At 37.1% G+C, this 22,151-nt stretch overlaps 1 protein-coding gene across 3 annotated transcripts in view; it reads left to right on the plus strand.

Moving 5' to 3' along the window:
- Positions 1-22,151, plus strand: part of MMADHC (metabolism of cobalamin associated D) — a 39,910-nt gene that overhangs the window by 12,063 nt on the left and 5,696 nt on the right. For all 3 annotated transcript variants that reach the window (XM_029934606.1, XM_029934608.1, XM_029934605.1), the window contains exon 4: positions 19,955-20,172. In XM_029934606.1, the coding sequence (XP_029790466.1) occupies positions 19,955-20,172 (218 nt within the window). The remainder of the gene's footprint in view (positions 1-19,954; positions 20,173-22,151) is intronic.

A 22,151-nucleotide genomic window follows, 5' to 3' on the forward strand; every position in this document is an offset into this window, starting at 1 on the left:
CTATCTGCCCCTCATGGGCCAGCTCAAATTTTGTCTTTCGCAAAGACCAGACATGCGGTAAGCTCTATGAATTGGAGCAGACATCAAGGGCATCAGAATAAAAAGTCAGACTTTATTACTTCAGTCAGAGTGCACATATGTTGGGGATGGTTTTTTAATATTTATTATTAGGTTAGCTAACATACAGTGTATACAGTGTGCTCTTGGTTTTGGGGGTAGAGTCCCATGATTCATCACTTACATACAATACCCGGTGCTCATCCCAACAGGTGCCCTTCTCGATGCCCATCACCCGATTTCCTCTGTCTTCCATCAACCCTCAGTTTCCTCTTTGTATTTAAGAGTCTCTTATGGTTTGCCTCTCTCTCTGATTGAAACTATTTTTTCCCCTTCCCTTCCACATATGAGTGAAAACATATATCTCTCTCTCACCCGACTTACTTCACTTAGCATAATACCCTCCAGTTCCATCCATGTTGTTACAAATGGCAGGATTTCATTCTTTGTCATTACCAAGTAGTATTACATTGTATATATGGCAATGATTATTTAAAAGGAAAAGTATGGGGTTTGAGAAATAGTCCCTGAATTGCAAAATTTTGACACTATCCAATTATTTTTTGTATTTGTATAGTAATAGACAATAACTGTAACTAGCAAAGAGGGCTTGCTGTCACTTATTTGAATAAATAGATCTTACTGTATATAACAGAATGTTTCAGATTTCTGTACAAGATCAAATTAATAGCCCTCATGATTTCAGTTGTCCCTTCTGGTATAATATGATAGTTGCATTGCTAAGAAACCCTCCCTGCTCAAAAAGAAACAACGGTGGAAAAACCAGGAGTCAGATCATAGCAATATTGTTGAGTAAGGAATTTCAGCAATAAAGAGGCTTTCTTGCTGCACTAGATTTATAATTATAAAGCCTAAATAAACATTATTGAGACCTAGTGTTTTATTACATCAGAAGTATTGTCCTTTCTCTGTTGCTTCTAGCACCACTTTTAGTCAGAACCTCTATGTCTTTCCCCACTGATACGATAAATGCAGCACAGCTGCTCTGATAAAGTAGGGGTACTGGGAGCAACTTAGTTTCCTCTCTCAGGAGAGGGAGGGTTCCGAATTAAGACTGCACTAAAAATAGATGATCATGCAATGAAAGTTGATTTTATAAAAGCTCCAATTGTGCTTGACAATTCTTTTTTATAGAAAACAAAATGCTAATTTCAGAATGACCTGGCTGAGTTATCAGAAATTGCCAGTTAGAGAAATAGTTCTACAGACCAGGACTCAGCAGATCTGAATTCTAGTGAGACCTTGGACAAATCACTTAAGACTATAAAGACTCGAGTTTTCTCATCTAAATAGTAAAGGTAGGACTAGATGATTTTAGAAACCAAAGCACATCAGTATTTCTATGCCTTTTTTTTCCTTACCTGCAAGGCTATAAATTATTTGTGTAAGGTTCTGATACTTACCATGACCTTAAAGTTCAATGAATGTGTCTAGTCCCATTTACGTTCTTTTCAAAGGATGAGAATATAAATTCTTAATATTAAAATAATTACAAATTTTTCATTTTTTTAATGATTTGTAGATGCTTTGGATTTTCAGTGCTTTATTACAAATACTGCAGAGTAATATGAAACAATCTAATCAGTTTGTTTTTTACATACATTGTTTTCTACTTTAAATGACCCTAAAATCATAATACATTAGTACCCAATAATTGGTATTTCCAATACCCAATAGTTACTCTTACTAACTTCTTGCTTTCATACTATTTCAGTGACAGAGTCCCCTTTAATAGGGACAGGAGACTTCAAGTAAGAGCTTAACAACTAGAAATTAATTTGAAGCCCTGACCATACATATAGCAGATATTTTGGCTAAACCCGGCATTTCCCGACAACTCCAGGATTCTTCGTGTCTCTTAACTGGTGAAGATGAATTTGACCACCTACACCAGGTTTCATCTCTGCCCCTTTCTTACAGCTAGGAGCCCTTCCCCCAGTCATAATTCAAGCCATTAGATTGCATTAAGCAAACGGATACTTACACAGAAACTCACAATTTAAAAAATAAAAAAAAAATTTAAACAGTTCGACTTACTGCACTGAAGTTTCAGTGTCTATTATAAGATAATTTAGTTTCATAGACCAAATAATGGCATCTGGTTAGTAGCATTCGGAAACAAACAGCATCATTATTAATGTACAAAAATCTCTCTCAACAGAGTAGTTTACATTTGAAATTGGCTGGATTAATACTATAGGATATTCCTTTCAAAATCAGAAACCCCAAATTCTAAATTTGAGGAATTTCTAGGCAATTAGAAGTCTCAAATTTGAGGAATTTCTAGGCAATTAGATCGTGACATCAGTTGGCCAAATGTATCACTTCATCCTATCATTTTAAACATCTAGGAGCAAAGGATTAGATAAAATTGGCAAAATCCCAAGTGCAAAATTGGCGGGGGGGGGTCTTTCCCATTTGAGATGTTCAAATGGATATATTTGAAGGTAATATTTTAAATTTAGATAAACATACCTCATATTATAGCTATTTTATTCTTAGAATGTTCTCAAAGTATTCACAAGATATCTCTCTCTCTCTCTCTCTCTCTCTCTCTCACACACACACACACACACACACACAATGTATATTTGTTTGTGTGTATGTAAAAGGACAGTCATTAGCATTAGGTGATTCTGCACTATGAAATGGAGAGGCATAGTAGAAAGGCCAACAGCTGAAGGCAATCCTTGACTTTAAGAGTCTAACTTGCTAGTGAAAAGAATCTTTATTTTTTTTCTTTCATGCTCTATTTTCTTTTATTTTTATAATATAGTTTATTGTCTAGTTGGTTTCCATATAACACCCAGTGCTCATCCCAACAAGTGGCCTCCTCCATGACCATCACTTACTTTCCCCTCTCCCCCACCCCCTTCCATCAACCCTCAGTTTGTTCTCAGTATTTGAGTCTCTCATGGTTTGCCTCCCTCCCTCTCTGTAACTTTTTTTCCCCTTCCCCTCCCCCATGGTCTTGTGTTATGTATCTCCTGATCCACATATGAGTGAAAACATATGGTATCTGTCTTTCTCTGCCTGACTTATTTCATTTAGCATAATACCCTTCAGTTCCATACACATTGCTACAAGTGGCAGAATTTCTCGCCAAGTAGTATTTCATTATATATATAAACCACATCTTCTTGATCCTTTCATCAGTTGATGGACATTTAGGCTCTTTCCATGATTTGACTGTTGCTGAAAGTGCTGTCATAAACATTGGGGTACATGTGCCCCAATGCATCAGCACTCCTGTATCCCTTGGGTACAGATCCTAGCAGTGCTATTGCTGGGTCATAGCGTAGTTCTATTGTTAACTTTTTGAGGAACCTCCACACCGTTTTCCAGAAAGGCTGCACCAGTTTACGTTCCCACCAACAGTGTAGGAGGGTGCCCATTTCTCCACATCCTCGCCAGCATCTATAGTCTCCTGGTTTGTTCATTTTGGCCACTCTGCAAAAGGCGGTATCTCAGTGTGATTTTGATTTGTATTTCCCTGATGAATTGTGATTTTGAGCATCGTTTCATATATCTGTTGGCTATCTGGATGTCTTCTTTGGAAAAGTGTTCATGTCTTTTGCCCATTTCTTCACTGTATTATTTGTTTTTCAGGTATGGGGTTTGGTGAGTTCCTTATAAATTTTGGATACTAGCCCTTTATCAGATACGTTATTTGCAAATATCTTTTCCCATTCCATTGGTTGCCTATTGTTTTTGTTAATTGTTTCCTTTGCAGTGCAAAAGCTGTTTATCTTGATGAGGTCCCAATAGTTCATTTTTGTTTTTAATTCCCTTGCCTTTGGAGATGTGTTGAGTAAGAAATTGCTGTGGTTGAGGTCAAAGAGGTTGTTGCCTGCTTTCTCTTCTAGGGTTTTGATGGTTTCCTTTCTCACATTCAGTTCCTTCATCCATTTTGAGTTTATTTTTGTGTATGGTGTAAGAAAGTGGTCTAGTTTCATTCATTCATTCATCAAATTCGGTGCATAGACATTTATAATTGTTAGCTCTTCCTGATATATAGACCATATAATTATTATATAATGCCCTTCTTCATCTGTTGTTACCACCTGTACTTTAAAGTCTAGTTTGTCTGATATAAGTATGGCTACTCCAGCTTTCTTTTGACTTCCAATAGCATAATAGTTCTCCATCCCTTCACCTTCAATCTGAAGGTGTCCTCAGGTCTAAAATAAATCTCTTGCAGACAGCAAAAGATGCATCTTGGTTTTTTTGTTTTGTTTTTTTAATCCATTCTGATACCCTGTGTCTTTTGATTGTAACATTTAATCCATTTACATTCGGTGTTACTATGGAAAAATATGGTTTTGGGTTATTGTGTTATCTGTAGGTTTCATGCTCGTAGTGATGTCTCTGGTACTTTGTGTTCCTTGCAATGTTTCCCTCAAAGAGTCCCCCTTAGGATCTCTTGTAGGGCTAGATTAGTGGTGATGAATTCTTCAGTGTTTGTTTGTTTGGGACAATTTTTTTCTCTCCTTCCATTCTGAATGACAGGCTTGCTAGATAAAGGATTCTTGGCTGCATATTTTACCTGTTCATCAAATTGAAGATTTCCTGCCATTCCTTTCTGGCCTGCCAAGTTTCAGTAGATAGGACTGCTTCTACCCTGTGTGTTTACCTTTGTATGTTAAGGCCTCTTTATCCCTAGCCACTTTCAGAATTCTCTCTTTATCTTTGTATTTTGCCAGTTTTACTCTAATAATCTCATGGAGAAGATTGATTCAAGTTACATCTGAAGGTTGTTCTCTGTGCCCCTTGGATTTCAGTGTCTGTTTCCTTCCCCACATTGGGGACATTCTCAGCTATGATTTGTTCAAGTACACCTTCAGCCCCTTTCTCTCTTGTCTTCTCTGGAATTCTTATGATATGAGTATTTTTCCCATTTGATTGCATCACTCAGTTCTCAAACTTTTCTTTTGTGCTCCTGGATCATTTTATCTCTCCTTTTTCTCAGCTTCCTCTTTTTCCATAAGTATATCTTCTAATTTACCTATTCTTCCCTCTGCCTCTTCAGACCACGCTGTGGCTGCCTCCATTTTATTTTGCACCTCATTTATATAATTTTTTAGTTCATCATGACTATTTTTAAGATCCTTGATCTCTGCAGCACTGGAGTCTCTGCTGTCTTCTATGCTTTTTTCAAGCCCAGTCTTATGACTATTATTCTGAATTGCTGTTCAGTTATGTTGCTTATCTTGTCCAGATACAGTCCTAAGCTTCCCCAGCCGCTCTTTCTCTTTCTCTCTCCACAGAAGGGAATCCCTCTTCTCCGTGCCTCCACAGCCCATTTTATCTCCCCCAGTTCGCAGTCATGCCCCTATGGGGTTGTCCAGTTTTCCTATTTTCTTCCTAGTAGGCTCCTCCTCCTTTCTTTCCAGACTCTTGGGGTTCAGAGTCCTTTGGTTTCAGCCCTTCTTTGTTTGAGAGTCATGGGAAGTATGGATCCCCCTGCTTCTCCACCATGTTGGCCCCTCCTCGATCAAGAAACTTAATTTTAAAATGGGTGGCTCAATCCATTGAGTGTCAGACTCTTTTTTTTTTTAATTTTTTTTCTAATTTTTTTTTTTTGATACAGAGAGAGACAGAGCATGAGGGGAGGAGGGGCAGAGAGAGAAGGAGACACAGAACCAGAAGCAGGCTCCAGGCTCTGAGCTAGCTGTCAGCACAGAGCCTGACGCGGGGCTCGAACCCACGAACGTGAAATCTGACCTGTGCCGAAGTCGGAGGCTTAACCGACTGAGCCACCCAGGCGCCCCGAGTGTCAGACTCTTGATTTCTGCTCAGGTCATGGTCCCAGGTCATGAGATTGAGCACTGTGTCAGGCTTGATGCTGAGTGTGGAGCCTGCTTAAGATTCATTCATTCATTCATTCATTCATTCTCTATCTCCCCCGCCTTCTGTCCCTCCCTCCCTTTTCCCCTCCCCCTTCGCCCGTCTCCCCCCCGACTCGCACATTCTCTAAATAAATAAATAAAAACTAATTTTTAAAAAATGAAAAACAGGATTAATTTGAGAAGAAGGCTGGGAGATCCTATAGCCCTAAATAATATATAGCATCTTTTTCACTTACTGCCACACCTCTGATTTGCTTGGAGGAATTTGTTAACTGTTACAAAACCTCCATAACAAAATCCATAAAGCTTTCAATAGTCTCAATTTTATTTTAGTTTTTCTATTGTATTTTATTTTACTTCATATTTATTTCAGAAAGCGTGTGCAAGCATGAGCAGGGGAGAGAGGTATAGAGAAAGAATCCTAAGCAGGCTCCACCATCAGCACAGAGCCCTGTGGGGTTAATTCTCCCACCCTGGGATCATGACCTGAGCTGAAATCAGGACTCGGACACTCAACCCAGGCCTCCCTCAATAGTCTCAATTTCAGTATTTGTTGTATCTCTGTTGTAGATTCCTTGACCAATGTTCAGATTTTTTCAACATGCTAAAACAATTTTTTGCCACCTGGAGACGTTATTGTCTTGAATCAGTGTAGAGCTTTGGGCTTACCTGCATAAAACTACACTGCATGGTGACCTATGTTTGATTGTAAGGGAACTGTGTGGGTAGAGAGTAATCTAAAAGTTACGTGCTTGTCCATTTGAGATTAATTGCCTCTTCCAAGTCATTAATTCGTACCCCAGTGTCCAGGAGAAGTAATTTATTTCCCATGAGTGACCACTTGACTCTGCTAAGGTATTTTAAATCACCTGGGCTTAATATAGAACAAATCTTACACTGTATAACTTAGTTACTGCCAAAAATATAGTTTGTTTCCCTGTCTCTTTCACACCTTGTTTACTCAATGCCAAAACAGTCTTCTTTTGATTCTACCAATGATTTAACTCTGAACAGCTTCTGTTGGTCATTTACAGAATGTCCTGTGACATTAGACACAGGATTTATACTATTTAAAATAACTTTGTTTTTATTCAAGCTTAAGTAACAATGTTTTATTAGTTTCAGATGTACACTGTAACAATTGAACAATTCTCTGTATTTCTCAGTGCTCACAATAAGTGTACTCTTAAACCCTTTATCTTTTTGACCCAGACACCCACCAGCCTCTTCTCTGGCAACCACCGGTTTGTTCTCTGTATTTAAGAGTCTAGGTTTTTTGGTCATTTGTGTTGTTTCTTAAATTTCACACCTGAGTGAAACCATATGGTGTCTGTCTTTCTCTGCCTGGCTTGTTTCACTTCAGATTATACCCTGTAAGTCGATGCATGTCATTACATAGGGTAACATCTCATTCTTTTTTAGAGCTGGATAAGTAATATTCCATTGTATATATCCACCACACCTATATGTTCATCTATGAGTGGACACTTGGGTTGCTCCCATATCTTGGCTATTATAAATAATGTAGTAAACATGCCAGTACATATATCCTTTTGAATTCATGTTTTTGGTTTTTTGTGGGGGGGGTAGTAGAATTACTGGATCATATGGTAATTCTGTTTTTAGTTTTTGAGGAATAATTATTTTCCACAGTGGCTGCACCAGTTTGCATTCCCACAAACTGCAGAAAGGTTCCTTTTTCTCCACATTCTTGTCAACATTTGTTATTTCTTGTGTTTCTGACTTTAGCCATTCTGACAGGTTTAAGGTGTGATATCTCACTGGTTTTCATTTGACTTTCCCTGATGATGAGTGATATTGGGCATCTTTTTGTGTGTCTGTTGCCTACCTGTATGTGCCTGGGTGTCTATTCAGGTCCTCTGCCCATTTTTAATTGGATTATTTGGGATTATTTTTGGTGCTGAGTTGTATAAGTTCTTTACACGTTTTGGATATTAATCTTTTATCAGATATATCATTTGCAAATATTTTCTCCCATTTACCTTTTTGCTTTGTCATATTTTTTGTTTTGTCATATGTTGCCTGTTTGCTTTGTAGATGATTCGTTTCTCCATGCAAAAGCTTTTTATTTTGGTGTAATTATAATAGCTCAGTTTTGCTTTTGCTTCCCTTGTCTTAGGTTCTATATCTAGAAAAATGTTTCTACAGCTGATGTCAAAGACCTTACTGCCTATGTTTTCTCCCAGTTTTATGGTTTCAGGTCTCACAACTATGTCTTTAATCCATTTAGAGTTTGTTTCTGTGTATTGGTATAAGAAAGTGGTCCAGTTTCATTCTTTTGCAAGTAGCTGTCTAGTTTTCCAGCACCGTTTGAAGATACTGTCTTTTCTCCATTGTATATTCTTGCCTGTTTTGTCAGAGGTTAATTGACCATGTAAGTGTGGATTTAATTCTGGCCCCTCTCTTCTGTTGCACTCATCTATGTGTCTTTGTTCTAGCGCTATACTGTTTTAAATCCTACAGCTTTGCGGTATATCTTGAACTGTGGGATTGTGATACCTCCAGCTTTGTACTCTTCCTCAAAATTGCTTTTTCAACTCAGATTTTTTGGGGGTGTTCCATACAAAGTTTAGGATAATTTGTTCTAGTTTTGTGAAAAATTCTGTTTGTATTTTGATAAGGATTGTATTAAATATGTAGATTGCTTTGGATAATGGAAATTTTAATAATATTGGCTCTGCCAATTTGTGTGCATCATGTCTCTTTGATTTGTTTGTGACATCTTTAATTTATTTCATCACAGTTTTATAGTTTCTGGAGTACTGGTCTTTCACCTCCTTTGTTAAGTTTATTCCTACGTCTTTTATATATATATATATTTTTTTTTTTGGTGCAGTTGTAAATGAGATTGTTTTTTAGTTTTTCTTTCTGCCATTCCATTATTAGTGTACAGAAATGCAAGAAATTTCTCTAAATTTTCTATCTTGCAACTTTATTGAATTCAATTATTCTAGTGCTTTTTGTAGTTTTCAGGGTTTTCAATATATAGTACCATGTCAGCTATAGACTGAAAATCTTACATCTTTACTAGTTTGAATGCCTTTTATTTCTTTTTCTTGTCTGATAGCTCTGGGTAGGACTTCCAAAACAATGTTGAATAAAACTGTTGAGAGTAAACATCTTTATCTTATTCTTGATCTTAGAGGGAAAAGTCTCAGTTTTTCACCAGTGAGTATAAAGTTAGCTTTGGATTTTTTAAAAACAGCTTTCATTATGTTGAGATATGTTCCCTCTGAACCTAGTTTGTTGAGAGTCCTTATCATGAAGGATGTTGTATTCCTTCAGATGCTTTTTTACATCCATTCAGATGATCATGTGTTTTTTGTCCTTTTTATTTTTTAATGTTGGCAACAATTTAGAAGTTTATTTCTCTTTCACATCCAAATCTGTCTAGAAATTGGCTGTAGGGGTTCTTGGGTCATTCAACAAAGTTATCAGGGAGCCAAGCTCCTTCAAGCTCACTGCTGTACTAACAGGTGCAGCTCTGCTCCTCCTGGTCCAAAATGATTGCAAGTTCTACAGCCATTGTATGTGTGTATTTTGGCAGCAGGGTAGAGGGAAATGTTCTCTTCCTATAAAAGACACATTCTTTTTTTAAAAATTTTTTTTAATGTTTATTTTTGAGAGGGGGAGAGAGCGTGATCCAGGGAGGGTCAGAGAGAGGGGGAGACAGAGAATCCGAAGAAGGCTCCAGGCTCTTAGCTGTCAGCACAGAGTCCTACATGAGGCTTGAACCCACGAACCACAAGATCATGACCTGAGCCGAAGTCGGACACCCAACTGACTGAGCCACCCCGGCATCCCTTAAAGACACATTCTGAAAAATATCCATCTATACTTTCCTTGCATCTCAGAACTTAGTCATATGACTTTAGGTAGGTGCAAGGAAGGCTGGGAAATGAGGTCATTGAGCTAGGCAGCAAATGTATCCAACTAAAATTTAGAAATCCTGTTATTAAAAAATGGAGCGAATGAATATTGGGAAGCACCTGGACATCTTTGCCTCTTCACACTACTCAAAGCTCCCCAAACCAGTGATGCTTCCTTTCCCCTCGGGCTTATCCATCCTGTCAGATCCCTCATATCCCTGTGGATAAACCCCATAGTCTTCTACTTCTTTGCCTAGTGTAGAAGATTGGATTTTCCAAAGAGGGCCATACCAAATGTTTATCCCATCTCACATGTGTCCTTTCTCTTAATGTGATGTATCACTTTGATTTGCAAATACTGAATCACCCTTCTATACCTGGAGTAAGGTGCATTTGATCATTGTGAATGATTTTCTTAATATGTATTTGGGTTTTGGTTAATAGTGGTTTCTTGAAGATCTTTGCATCTATGTTTAATTGAGATATTGGTACACACTTTTTTTGTAGTGTCCTCATCTGGTTTTGGTATCAGGGTAATAATGCTAGCCTGATGGAATGAATTTGTAAGCTTCCTTCATCTTATATATTTTGGAATATTTCTAGAACAGTATTAACTCTTCTTTGTATGTATGGTAGAATTCACCTGTGAAGACATTTGATCCTAGAGTTCTGTTAGGAATTTTTTGAGTACTGATTCAGTGTCCTTGCTAGTAACTGGTCTGTGTAAATTTTATATTCCTGATTCCGTTTTGGAAATTTATGTTTCTAAGAATTTTTCATTCCTGTTATACTCTACATTCTGTTGACATATAAATTTACATGATATTCCCAATTTGTGTTTTGTATTATCTGTGATGTCAGTTGTTATTTCTCCTCTTTTATTTATGGTTTTATTTATTTGCGTTTTCTCTCCTTTGGTGAGTCAGGCTAAAGGTTCATCAATTTTACTGATGTTTATCAAAGAACTAGATTATGGTTCATTGACCTCTTGTGGGTTTGGGGTCGCAGAAATTGGTCTCCGTTTTACTTATTTCTGCTTTAATCTGTTATTTCCTTTTTTCTGTTGACTTTGCGCTTTTTCTTTTCTACCTCCTTTAGATACAAGATTAGGTGGCTTATATTAGAGATTTTTCTTGCTTCTTGAGGTATGCCTATATTTCTGTAATCTTCCCTCTTAGAACATCTTTTGCCACATTCCAAAGATTCTGGACCATTGTGTTTTCCTTTGATTTGTCTTCATGTATTTTTTATTTCCTCGTTATGTCTTGGTAGGCACATTCAGTGTTTTCTTTTTTCCTTCTCATCTTCAGCTTGGTTGCTCTCCATTACTGTCTTCCCAGTAACTGCCCCGTCTTTGTGTGTCCCATAATCTGCTATTGATTCCTGCTAGTGGTTTTGTTTTGTTTTTTTTTTAATTTCAAATACTGAGTTCTTCAGCTGTGTTTTTCTTTATATATTCTATCTTTATTGAAGATCTGACTTAGACTATCCTCTCTTTTCTCAAGTCTAGTGAGTATCTTTACAACCACTACTGTGAATTCTTTATCATGCATATTGCTTATCTGTGTTTCATTTAGGTCTTTCTTGGCTGTGGTTTTGTTCTCTTCTTTCATTTGGGATCTATTCCTCTGTCTCCTCATTTTGTCTCTGTGTGTTTCTGTGTATTTGGAAAGTCAGCTTTGTCTCCTTATCTTGAAAGTAATAGCCTTATGAAGAAGAGGTCCTGTGGTACTGTGTCACACAATGTGTCCTGTTCTCTAGAGCCAGGAACTTCAGGCCTGTCTCCAGTGCAGATTGCTTGTTCCCTACTCTTGTGTCTGAGCCTCTTTTGCCTTTTGTCTAGTAAGCTGCAATGGCCCACTTTGCTTGTTGTGTGCATTTGGTCCTGTGCTGTTAAGGGGCCAGTCTGGAGTCATCAAGGTACTGTAGTTGGGCAGCATCAACAGTCAACCAGATGCCTGCCCTCAGCCCATCTGTTGGGGTTGCAGTTGCACCCATTGTCAGGGCACTGTTTTTGCAATGCCAGCTGTAAGATTCAGCTGCTGAATGAGTGTGCACAGGTGTGTGTGATTGTCCTCCCTTCTTCCTAGGGCAGGAATCTCTTCAGAGTGACACTGGTTCTTGCCAAGTCTGTTTGCAGGGTATTTCATGGCAGAAGCTCCTTTGGCAGGATAGCTGCTAAATGTGGCAGATGTGATAGGGCAGATCTGAAAGGGAGTAGTGTAGCAGGGCACATGATGCTAGTAAGACAGGTGGAAGAGTGTTCCCACTAGTTCCTGCAAAATGGCGTGCTGTCTAGACTGAGGTCAGGATTCTTGGAGAAGTCTCCTAAAGATCCCAGGCTCTTCTCAAACTGCTACTTTTATATTGTATTTACAACTGAGTTGTTAGGCTTCTTTTAGGGCAATGACTCAGTTTTGTATCTCTTTCTGCCTCTCTTATACCTAAGTCTGCTGATTTTTGAAGAAAAGGAAAAAAAAAAAAAAGGCTCCTCTGCTTTTGAAAGCCAAGTGTTATTTATACAGACTCATCTTCCCAGTACAGGTTCTCCCCCACACCCCAAGCCTGAGACGCCTAGTGTGGGGACTGTTCCTTCTCTATGATTGTGGTGACCCTCCAATTTGTGGTTAGTCTCTCTAGGGGGTTGGTTCCTGACTCCATCTTTGCCCCTGATACCCTTTTTGTGATATGGCCTTCTCTGTATGATTAACAGTAAAAAGTCTATTCCACCAGTCTTTAGGATGTTTTCAGAGTTGTTCTTATGTGGCCGTTAACCTTTTTGTGTCTGTGGGGCAAAGTGAGCTCAGGATCCTCCTGCTGCATCGTCTTCCCAGAAGTCCTCAGCATGTGAATTCTTATTGAATCAATAACTTACCCACATCCACAAAGTCTGCTCTTCTAATCCATTTTGCACATCACTATCATATTAATTCTAAAACATTTTCATGACGTTACTTCCTTGGTAAACCTTGATTATTTCTCACTGTTTTCACTAACATTTCCCCAACTGTCCTTAAACTTTGCATCAGACAGAGGATAATCCACAGCAGCTAAATAGTTATTCTCTGTAAAATCCATACCTTTAGTCCATTGATTTCATAGAGTGAGGAGGCAACGCCAAAGGTCATTATAGTGACATCAAAGGGTTTACATGTACCTCAAAGGGCATGCATGCACCTAATTGACAGCTAACCTTTAATTAGGTCTTGGGACACCACTGTGCATCAGAAAGAGGAAATACTATGTTATCTCTAACATTTCTGGGAGGCCTGAACAAGCCTTACCAGATCCCAGCTTTGGCAGGCATTTCTATAGTATGTATTTTAATTTCCGAAGAATCTGGAACGCATAGCCCTGAGGTGATTTAGTGAACATAAACAAAATGGAAGACCAAAGATGAAGCCCCATATTGTCAGCACTCCTACAACGTTGTACATTGTGAACTGACTCCAGTCAGTCACCGGTGGCTATCTAGATCTTGCCTTATTGGCTTAGTGTGCTTTGCTGACCAGTAGTGTCAGCATCATCTGGGAATGTGTTAGAAAGGAGGAATCTTGAGCTCCACTCAAAACATTATGAATCAAATCAGATTCTGCATTTTAACAAAGATCTCAGATGATTCTTAAATACTTAAAACTTTGGGAAGTATTAGGCTAATTTGGGTTGAGAATCATGAGACAGTCTGTTCATCATGACCATGATTGATGGGTGATGTCTGTCGTAGATCTACAAAAGGGATATGGTGGCACTTTAGATCTAGTGGTGGGGCAACCATTCTCTTATACCCATTTCTAGTCATTTAGTTCTAGCAAAGTATTAAAAAAATATTTTTATTGCCAATTAATAATTCTGCAGTAATTATCCCTTTAAACAAAAGTCTATTTTTTGTTTTATTTTCTGTTGTGTTATTTTCTGGATCTTTTTTAATTTTTCACAAGGTATGGTATTTGTCAAGATTTAAGCAATCTGGTCTGTTCTTCTATAAGAATTTAATCCATATTAACTCCTATGGCTGTAAACAGGATATTATGTCACATTAGTTTTCTTTGACTTATGTTGCTTATTATTATACCCTCTAGATCCATCCATATGTTGCAGATGGCGAGATCTCATTCTTTTCTATTGTGAAATAATATTCCATTGTGTACATATACACCACATCCTCCTTATCCATTTATCTATTGATGAACACTGAGTTACTTCCATATCTTGGCTATTATAACTAATGCTCCAATAAGCTTAGGGGTGCATAGATCTTTTCAAATTAGTGTTTTCGTTTTGTTTGGTTAAATATCCAGTCCTGGAATTACTAGATCATGTGGTAATTTTGTTCTTTATTTTTTGAGGAAATTCCATACTGTTTTCCACAGTGGCTGCACCAGCTTGCATCACCACCAACAGTGCATCATGCACAAGCGTACCTTTTTCTCCACATCCTCACCAAATTTATTATTTCTTCAGTTTTTTATTTTAGCCATTCTGACGGGTATAATATGATATCTTATTGTGGTTTTGATTTGCATTTCCTTGATGATTAGTGATGTTCAGATCTTTTTATGTGTCTTTTGACCATTGTCTTTGGAAAAAATATCTGTTCATATCTTTTCTCCATTTTTTAATTTGATGGGAGGGGCAGAAGTTCAATGTTAAATTATGTAAGTTTATATATGTTGGATATTATTAATCTCTTATCAGAAATATTATTTGTAAATGTCTTCTCCCATTAGGTAGGCTTTTTGATTTGTAGTCCTTTTGTTGATAGTTTTCTTCACTGTGCAAAAAAGTTTTATTTGAATATAGTCCCAATGCTTAATTTTGCTTTGTTTCCCTTGCCAAAGGATATCTAGAAAAATATTTCTATAGCTGATGTCAAAGAGATTACTGCCTGGTTTTTTTTCTGCCTGTTTTTTTCTGGATTTTTATGGTTTCATCTGTCACATTGAGACCTTTAATCCATTTGAGAGTATTTGTTATGGTATAAGACAGTGGTCCAGTTTCATTTCTTTATTTTTTTTTTAATTTTTTATATTTATTTTTGATTCAAAGAGAGACAGAGCATGAGAGGGGAGGGGCAGACTGAGAACAAGACACAGAACCGGAAGCAGGCTCCAGGCTCTGAGCTAGCTGTCAGCCAGAGCCTGACGCAGGGCTCGAACCCACAAACGTGGGATCTGACCTGAGCCGAAGTCAGAGGCTTAACCGACTGAGACACCCAGGCGCCTCCAGTTTCATATCTTTTGCATGCAGCTAACCAATCTTCCCAGTACTATTTATGGAAGACTGTCTTTTTCTCATTACATATTGTTGCCTCTGTTGTAATTAATTTACCATAAAAGTGTGGGTTTATTGCTGGAGCCTCTATTCCTCTGCATTGATCCAAGTGTACCAGTACCAGTTTTGTACCAGTGCCATACTGTTTTAATTACTACAGCTTTGTAGTATATCTTAAAATCTGGGATTGTGATATCTTCGGTTTGGTTTTTGTTTGTTTTTGTTTTGTTTTTTGGGGGTTTTTTTGGTGGTCCCATATAAATTTTAGGATTATTTGTTCTAGTTCTGTGAAACTTCTGTTGGTAACTTTGGTAGGAGTGCATTTAATCTGTAGATTGCTTCAAATAAAATGGACATTTTTAAAACAATATTGGTTCTCCTAATCCATGTGCATCACATATCTTTCGAATTCTTTGTGGAATCTTCAGTTTCTTTTGTCAGTGTTTTACAGTTTTTACAGTATGAGTCTTTCAGCTCTTGGTTAATTAAGTTTATTCCCAGGTATTTTATTCTTTTTGGTGTAATTGTAAATGGGATTGTTTTCTTAATTTCTCTCTCTGCTTTGATTAATATAAAGAAATGCAACAGATTTCTGTGTGTATAAACCATATATATACTTGTATATATGTGTGTGTGTGTGATGTAGTGCAGTTGTTGAATCATGTGTGTATGTTTTAACAATTGCACAACTAGATATTTACCTAAACAATCCAAAAACACTAATTAAAAGTGATACATTCTCACCAGTGTTTATAGCATTATCTACAATAGCCAAAATATGGAAACAGCCCAAGTACCTGTCAACTGATAAATGGATAAGGAAGATGTGGTATATACATATGCAATGGAATACTTCTCAGCCATAAAAAAAAAGAGTGAAATCTTGCCATTTGCAATGACATGGGTGGAGATAGCATTATGTTAAGTGAAAATACCAAATGATTTCACTCATTTGTGAATGTAAGAAACAAATGAACAAAGGGGATTTTTGGATTGCTGATTCAGTGTTATTGCTAGTAATCTGTTCAAGTTTTCTGTTTCTTCTGATTCAACCTTGGAAGGTTATTATGTTTTTAGGGATTTATTCCTTTCTTGTGGGTTGTCCAAATTGTTGGCATGTTACAACTTTTCCTAATATTCTCTTATAATTTGTTGTGTTTCGTGGTGTCAGTTGTTACTTCTTTTTCATTTCTGATTTTGAGTCTTCTTTAAAGTCCAACTGAAGGTTTATCAGTTTCATTGATCTCAAAGTACCAGCTCCTGGTTTCATTGATGTATTGGTTTTTTAGTTTCCATTTTATTTATTTTTTCCTCTACGTTGTTTCCTTTCCTTGGTTTTGTTTGCTCTTTTTTTTCTAGCTCAAGGTATAAGGTTAGGCTGAGATTTTTCTTGCTTCTTTAGGTGGGCTTATATTGCTGTAATCTTCCCTCTTAGAACAGGTTTTTGAAGAATCTCAAGATTTTAGACTACTGTGTTTTCATTTTTATTTGTTTCCATATATTCTTTGATTTCTTGGTTGATGTATTAATTCATTGTTTACTAGCATTTTATTTAGCTTCCATGTATTTGTATTCTTTCCAAATTTTTTTAACCTTTATTTCTAGTTTCAGTATTGCAGTGAAAAAAGATGCATTATATGATTTCAGTGAATTTGAACTTGAGACTTGTTTTGTAGTGTAACGTCTTTTGAGAATATTCCAGTTGCATCTTAATAATGTGTATTCTGTTATTTTTGATGGGATGTTCTGAATGTAGATTAGGTCCATCTGGCCCAGTGTGTCGCTCAAAGCCATCGTTTCCGTGCTGATTTTTCTGGATGATCTATCCATTAGTGTAAGTGGGGTATTAAAGTCTCCTATTAATGTATTGCTATCACCTTTTTGTCCTAATACTTATTTAATGTATGTAGGTGCTTTCATGTTGGGTGCAGAAATATTTACAATTATTATATCCTCTTATTTGTTCCCTTTGTAGTATCCTATGTCTCTTTATAGTCTTTCTTTTAAAGTCTATTTTTTTCTGGTAGAAGTATTGCTTCTACAGCTTTCTTTTCACTTCCACTTATATGCTAATGTTTTTCCACCCCTTCACTTTCAGTCCGCCTGGGTCGTTAGGTCTAATGCAACTCTTTTCACACAACATATAGGTGGATCTTGCTTTTTCATCCATTCAGTCACTCACCTTACCCGTTTGATTGGAGCATTTGGCCCACTTATATTCAAAGTAATTATTAACTAGTACATACTTATTACCATTTTGTTATTGTTTTATGGTTGTTTTTGTAGTTCCTCACTGTTCCTTCTCTTTCTCTCGTGGTTTTTGGCTTTCTTTAGTAGTATGCTTGGATTTCTTTATTTTTTGCACATCTATTATAGGTGTTTGATTTGTGGTTACCACCAGGTTTACATAGAACATATATGCACAGCAATCTATATTAAATTTATGGCCAGTTATGTTTGAACCCATTCTAAAAGCATGAAATTTTTACCCACCCCCACATTTTATGTATGTGATGTCATACTTATTTTTGATTTTGGTGACTGATTTTTATAGATATAATTGATATTACTACTTTTATTACTTTCATGTTTTAACTTCCATACTGTTTAAGTTTTATTGTTTGTATTTACCTGTAAGGTTTTTCCCTAATTTCCTTATTCTGTGTTATGGCCCTTTCTTTCCACTCAAAGAATTCCCTTTTACCTATCACGCCATTCCTTTCTGGCCTGTGGTGTTTCTGCTTAGAAATAAGCTTATATCCTATGGGGTTTCTCTTTTATGTAACCATTTTCTTTGGAGCTTTAAAAATTCTCTCACTTCTTTTTCCATTTTAATTACTGTATGTCATGTTGTGGGCCTCCTTCAGATGATTTTGCAGGCGGTGTTCTCTGTGCTTCCTGGATCTCGATTTCTGTTTTCTTCCCCATATTTGTGAAGTTTTCAGCTGTTATTTCTTAAGATAAATTTTCCATTCCCTTTTCTCCTTCCAGGAGCTCTGTTAATACAGTTGTTATTATACTTGATGGTGTCATTGAGTTCCCTAAGTTTCTTCATTTATTTTTTTTCTCTTTTCTGTTCAACTTGGTTGCTTTCTGTTACCCATCTTTCCAGTCACTGATCCATTCTTCTACCTTCTCAACAGTGCTGCTCATTCCCTATGCTATATTTTTTATTTCACTTATAGGGTCAATCTGACTGGTTCTTTTTATTTTTTTTTTCTACCTTTTTGTTGAAGGTCTCAATGAGATGCTCCAGTTTTTCTCAAGTCCAGTAAGTATATTTATGAGCACTTGAAATCTTTATCAGGCATATTGCTTGTTTCCATTTCATTTAGTTCTTTGCTTGGTATCATCCTGTTCTTTCATTTGGGACATATTCCTCTGTTTCTTCATTTTGTTTTTCTGTGCTTATTCCTGTATATTTGGAAAGTAATCTACATCTCTCTTGATCTTGAAAGTAAGGTCCTTATGAAGAAGAGGTCCTGTGGTGCCTTCTAGCACAATGTCCCTTCTCCAGAACCGGCTACTTTAAAGTTTTTTTGTGGGTTTTGTGCACCATACTCTTGTGGTTCAGCTGCCCATTTTGCTTGTTGTGGGCAGGGTTTGGTCCCTGTCCTGTTCAGTTCCTGTTTGGGGCAGAGAAGGGCTGTAGTCGGCAGCATCAGTAATCAGTCCAGATGTCTACTTTCAGTCCATTTGCATGGGCACTCTCTCTGTGTTGTTTGAGAGGCTTTTTTGGTTGGTGTGACCCAACAGATGAGATGTCTGTCAGACTGGTGTGTGTAGTTATCTTCTCCACTCCCCATGGTAGGAAATCACTTTGGAGTAATGATGATCACTGTCAGAGCTACACTGCAGGGACCCCTGCCCAGTGGAGCTGTTTGAATGGAATAAATCAGAATTTAGGGATGAGCGTACGGTGTTAGCAAGCTCTGTGGAGAGTGTTCATGTTGGTTCCGACAAATGTCTAGGTCTCTAGGCTGAAGTAGGAGGAAGAGAAATTGCACCTGCCAGCTCTTGTGCCTCAGAAGTTTCCTACAGATCCTTGCTTCTCCAACACCTCAACACAGGTTGAGATGTGTTTTAAAAAAAAAAAAAATCATGTATACCTTAGGCACTTTTCAAACTGCTGGTTCTATGCTGTTATCTAAGTGGAACTGTTTGTTACATTCTCTAAGGATGGGAACTCAGTTTCCTATCACCCCCTGGCTCTCCCAGAGCTAAACCCACTAACTATGAAACACAGTGGGGCTTAACTTTAAGAGTTTTTAAAGCCAGATATTATGGGAACTTATCTTCTCAGTGTGGGTCCCCCATGTCTGGGGAACCCGGTATGGGTCTGTTCATCTCCCTTCTCTGTGTGTGTCTCTCCTTTTTGAGGTTAATCTTGCAGAGTAGTTTGGTTTACAACTGTGTCTCTGCCCCTACCGTTCTGATTGGCCTTTTCTCTATGATTAACTGTGCAGAGTCTATTTTGCCAGTCTTTGGCTTATTTCCTGGTTTAGTTGCACTGAGATAGCTGTTACCTAAGTGTTTCTGTGTTAGGGGGTGAGCTTAGGACCTCCTCCTCTGCTGTCTTCCCAGACTCCCAAGATTTACTATATTCTTTTTATTGACTATTAGGCATTACATAGTATGGATTACTATTCTTTATTAAAACCTTCTCCTTAAAATTGACTTGCCTATGTGCTGAACACTGGTTACTTTTTTTGAAAATGACACAAAACTAATTTATATTCACTCAGGAAAGCAAATTCCAAAGATCTATCAGTTTTATTAAAAAAAAATACCTAATTGAAAGAAAAGTATTCTTCCAGTCCACCAGTGCACTTGAGAAAATGGATTCATTTTGTTGTTCCTCTTCAGGCTCTCGAACAGTATGGCCAGATGAAACTATGGGGCCATTTGGACCTCAGGATCAGAGATTCCAGCTTCCTGGGAACATAGGTTTTGATTGTCATCTCAATGGGACTATGTCACAGAAGAAAAGCCAGGTTCATAAAACTTTACCTGATGTTCTAGCAGAACCTTTATCAAGTGAAAGACATGAGTTTGTGATGGCACAGTATGTGAATGAATTTCAGGTAAATTGTTAATATCATTTATTCTGTTTTTCTAATTACTTGAATTGAAAGTCTTTAGAAAGACCTGCTTAATTCCAACATTCTCAAAAACAACATATATAGCTTTTAAAAACTTGGCAGTATTCTATACATAATGTTTGCTATATAATTTTTTTTTTTTTAACTTTGGATTACAGTCTCTTTAGGGTTGCTTGAGGGCTCAGTCAGTTGAACATCTGACTCTTGATTTCAGTTCAGGTGATGATCTCAAGGTCATGAGATCAAGCCCCACTCTCAATGTGGAACCTGCTTAAGATTCTCCCTCTCTGTCCCTTCCCTGCTCACTCCCAAAAAAAAGAAGAAAATTAGATTAAATCTCTTAGGTAAATTTTCAAAAATAGCGTTTAACAACTGCTTATTTTAAATATAATTTAATTATTTCTATATTACTAGAAATGTAGATTACTATTTATAAAAATGAAAAACAGGTAATTATAATGTTTATGTAGAGCAAATTCCAACTGGATTTACATTCCTCTAGGAAAACCTGAGAATTTTGAGAACTCTGAAATTCTTAATACAGTAAACTAAGAAAAAGATTTATAATTGGGTTTTTTTTTTTTTTAACCAACTTGAGTTTTTTGGGTATTTTTGTTTTGGTTTTTGTTTTTAAATGATTTTTTAAACTGGTATTGCAAGGACAACTGGCAGGCTCATTCGGTGAATCATGCAGCTCTTAATCTGGGGATCTGTGAGCTCAAGTCCTGTGTTTGGTGTGGAGCTTACTTTAGAAGCAAAAAAAAAAATTAAAATAAACTGGTATTGCATTGTTGCTCACCTAAATGGACAGTTACATGCAATTCAGAGTTTCTGCCAAACTTCTGATCCTTCTCATTTTTTGAATTTCTGCATAGTTTCAGGCTGACTTTTTGATCAAAGCCATAATATTAAGGAACAGCCCCTCATAATTACTGTGGTTTATATCAGGTAACCTAACATTTGGAGACAGTTGACCTCCCCTGACACTTTGTGTTCCAATCATTATTGTTTTAAAATTCCCTAGATTTTATATGTCTAAGGCAGGGTTCCCCCTCTCCCCCCGAAAACTTGTCCTCACTCCCATGTTATCAGTAACATAAGTGACTTAGTCATTCTCCCGCTGACCCAAGATTAGAATTCTGCCAAACGGGACTCCCTTCTCCATCCTATTTCCATGTAGAGTGACAAAAGTACATTGCTTCCATCTCTGATGTAGCTTTTTAATTATTTGTGTCCTTTCATTCTCACTAATAAAGCCAGAGTTCAAGGACTCCTTATCTCTCCTCAATTCTTAGAGGCATTATAGTGAGATGGAGTATGGAGATAGGATAAATTTAGCTTCAAAGGTGTTAGCTCTGCCTTGACCTTGAGAGAACTACTTTAATGTTTCTTTATATGTAAAATGGGGATGAAAATACCTAGCCCACGAAGTTGCTATGAGAATTAAATACACTAAGTGATCAGTAAATATTTTAAGTGTTTTATGTACATTTTCATATTTAATTGCACCATTCTCTTTAACCATTACATCTGTTAGCGCTGTTAAGCTTTTGCTCGACTGTTTTTTCCTGAGTTTCTAACCTGCTTTATCTATTCTTTACAAACCACATATACACATTAATTAAACATGTAGCTCAAATAGGAGGATTTCAGCCTTTCCTGAAAACTGCACCAAAGCAAATTTCTTCCCCATTTATACCAGAAGACTGTCTTCGTAAATCTGTAGCACTTTATATTTATTTGTTCATGCTGGTTTTCTTCTAGCACTTTCATACCTAAGAATGAAGGTTGGAATTTTAGTTGAGTAAATACCTCATCCTGTAGGAGAAGTTGTATGTTTAAATCATGTTTTTTTTGGTAAGTTAGTGCTATTTTCCATATTTTACAGATTATCGAACAAAAGATAGGATAAGTAGATCTCAAAATATCAGAAAAGGTAACCTTGTAAGACATGGTCGTGG

The sequence above is a fragment of the Suricata suricatta genome, chromosome 3 (assembly GCF_006229205.1).
Source record: "Suricata suricatta isolate VVHF042 chromosome 3, meerkat_22Aug2017_6uvM2_HiC, whole genome shotgun sequence".
NCBI lineage: Eukaryota > Metazoa > Chordata > Mammalia > Carnivora > Herpestidae > Suricata > Suricata suricatta.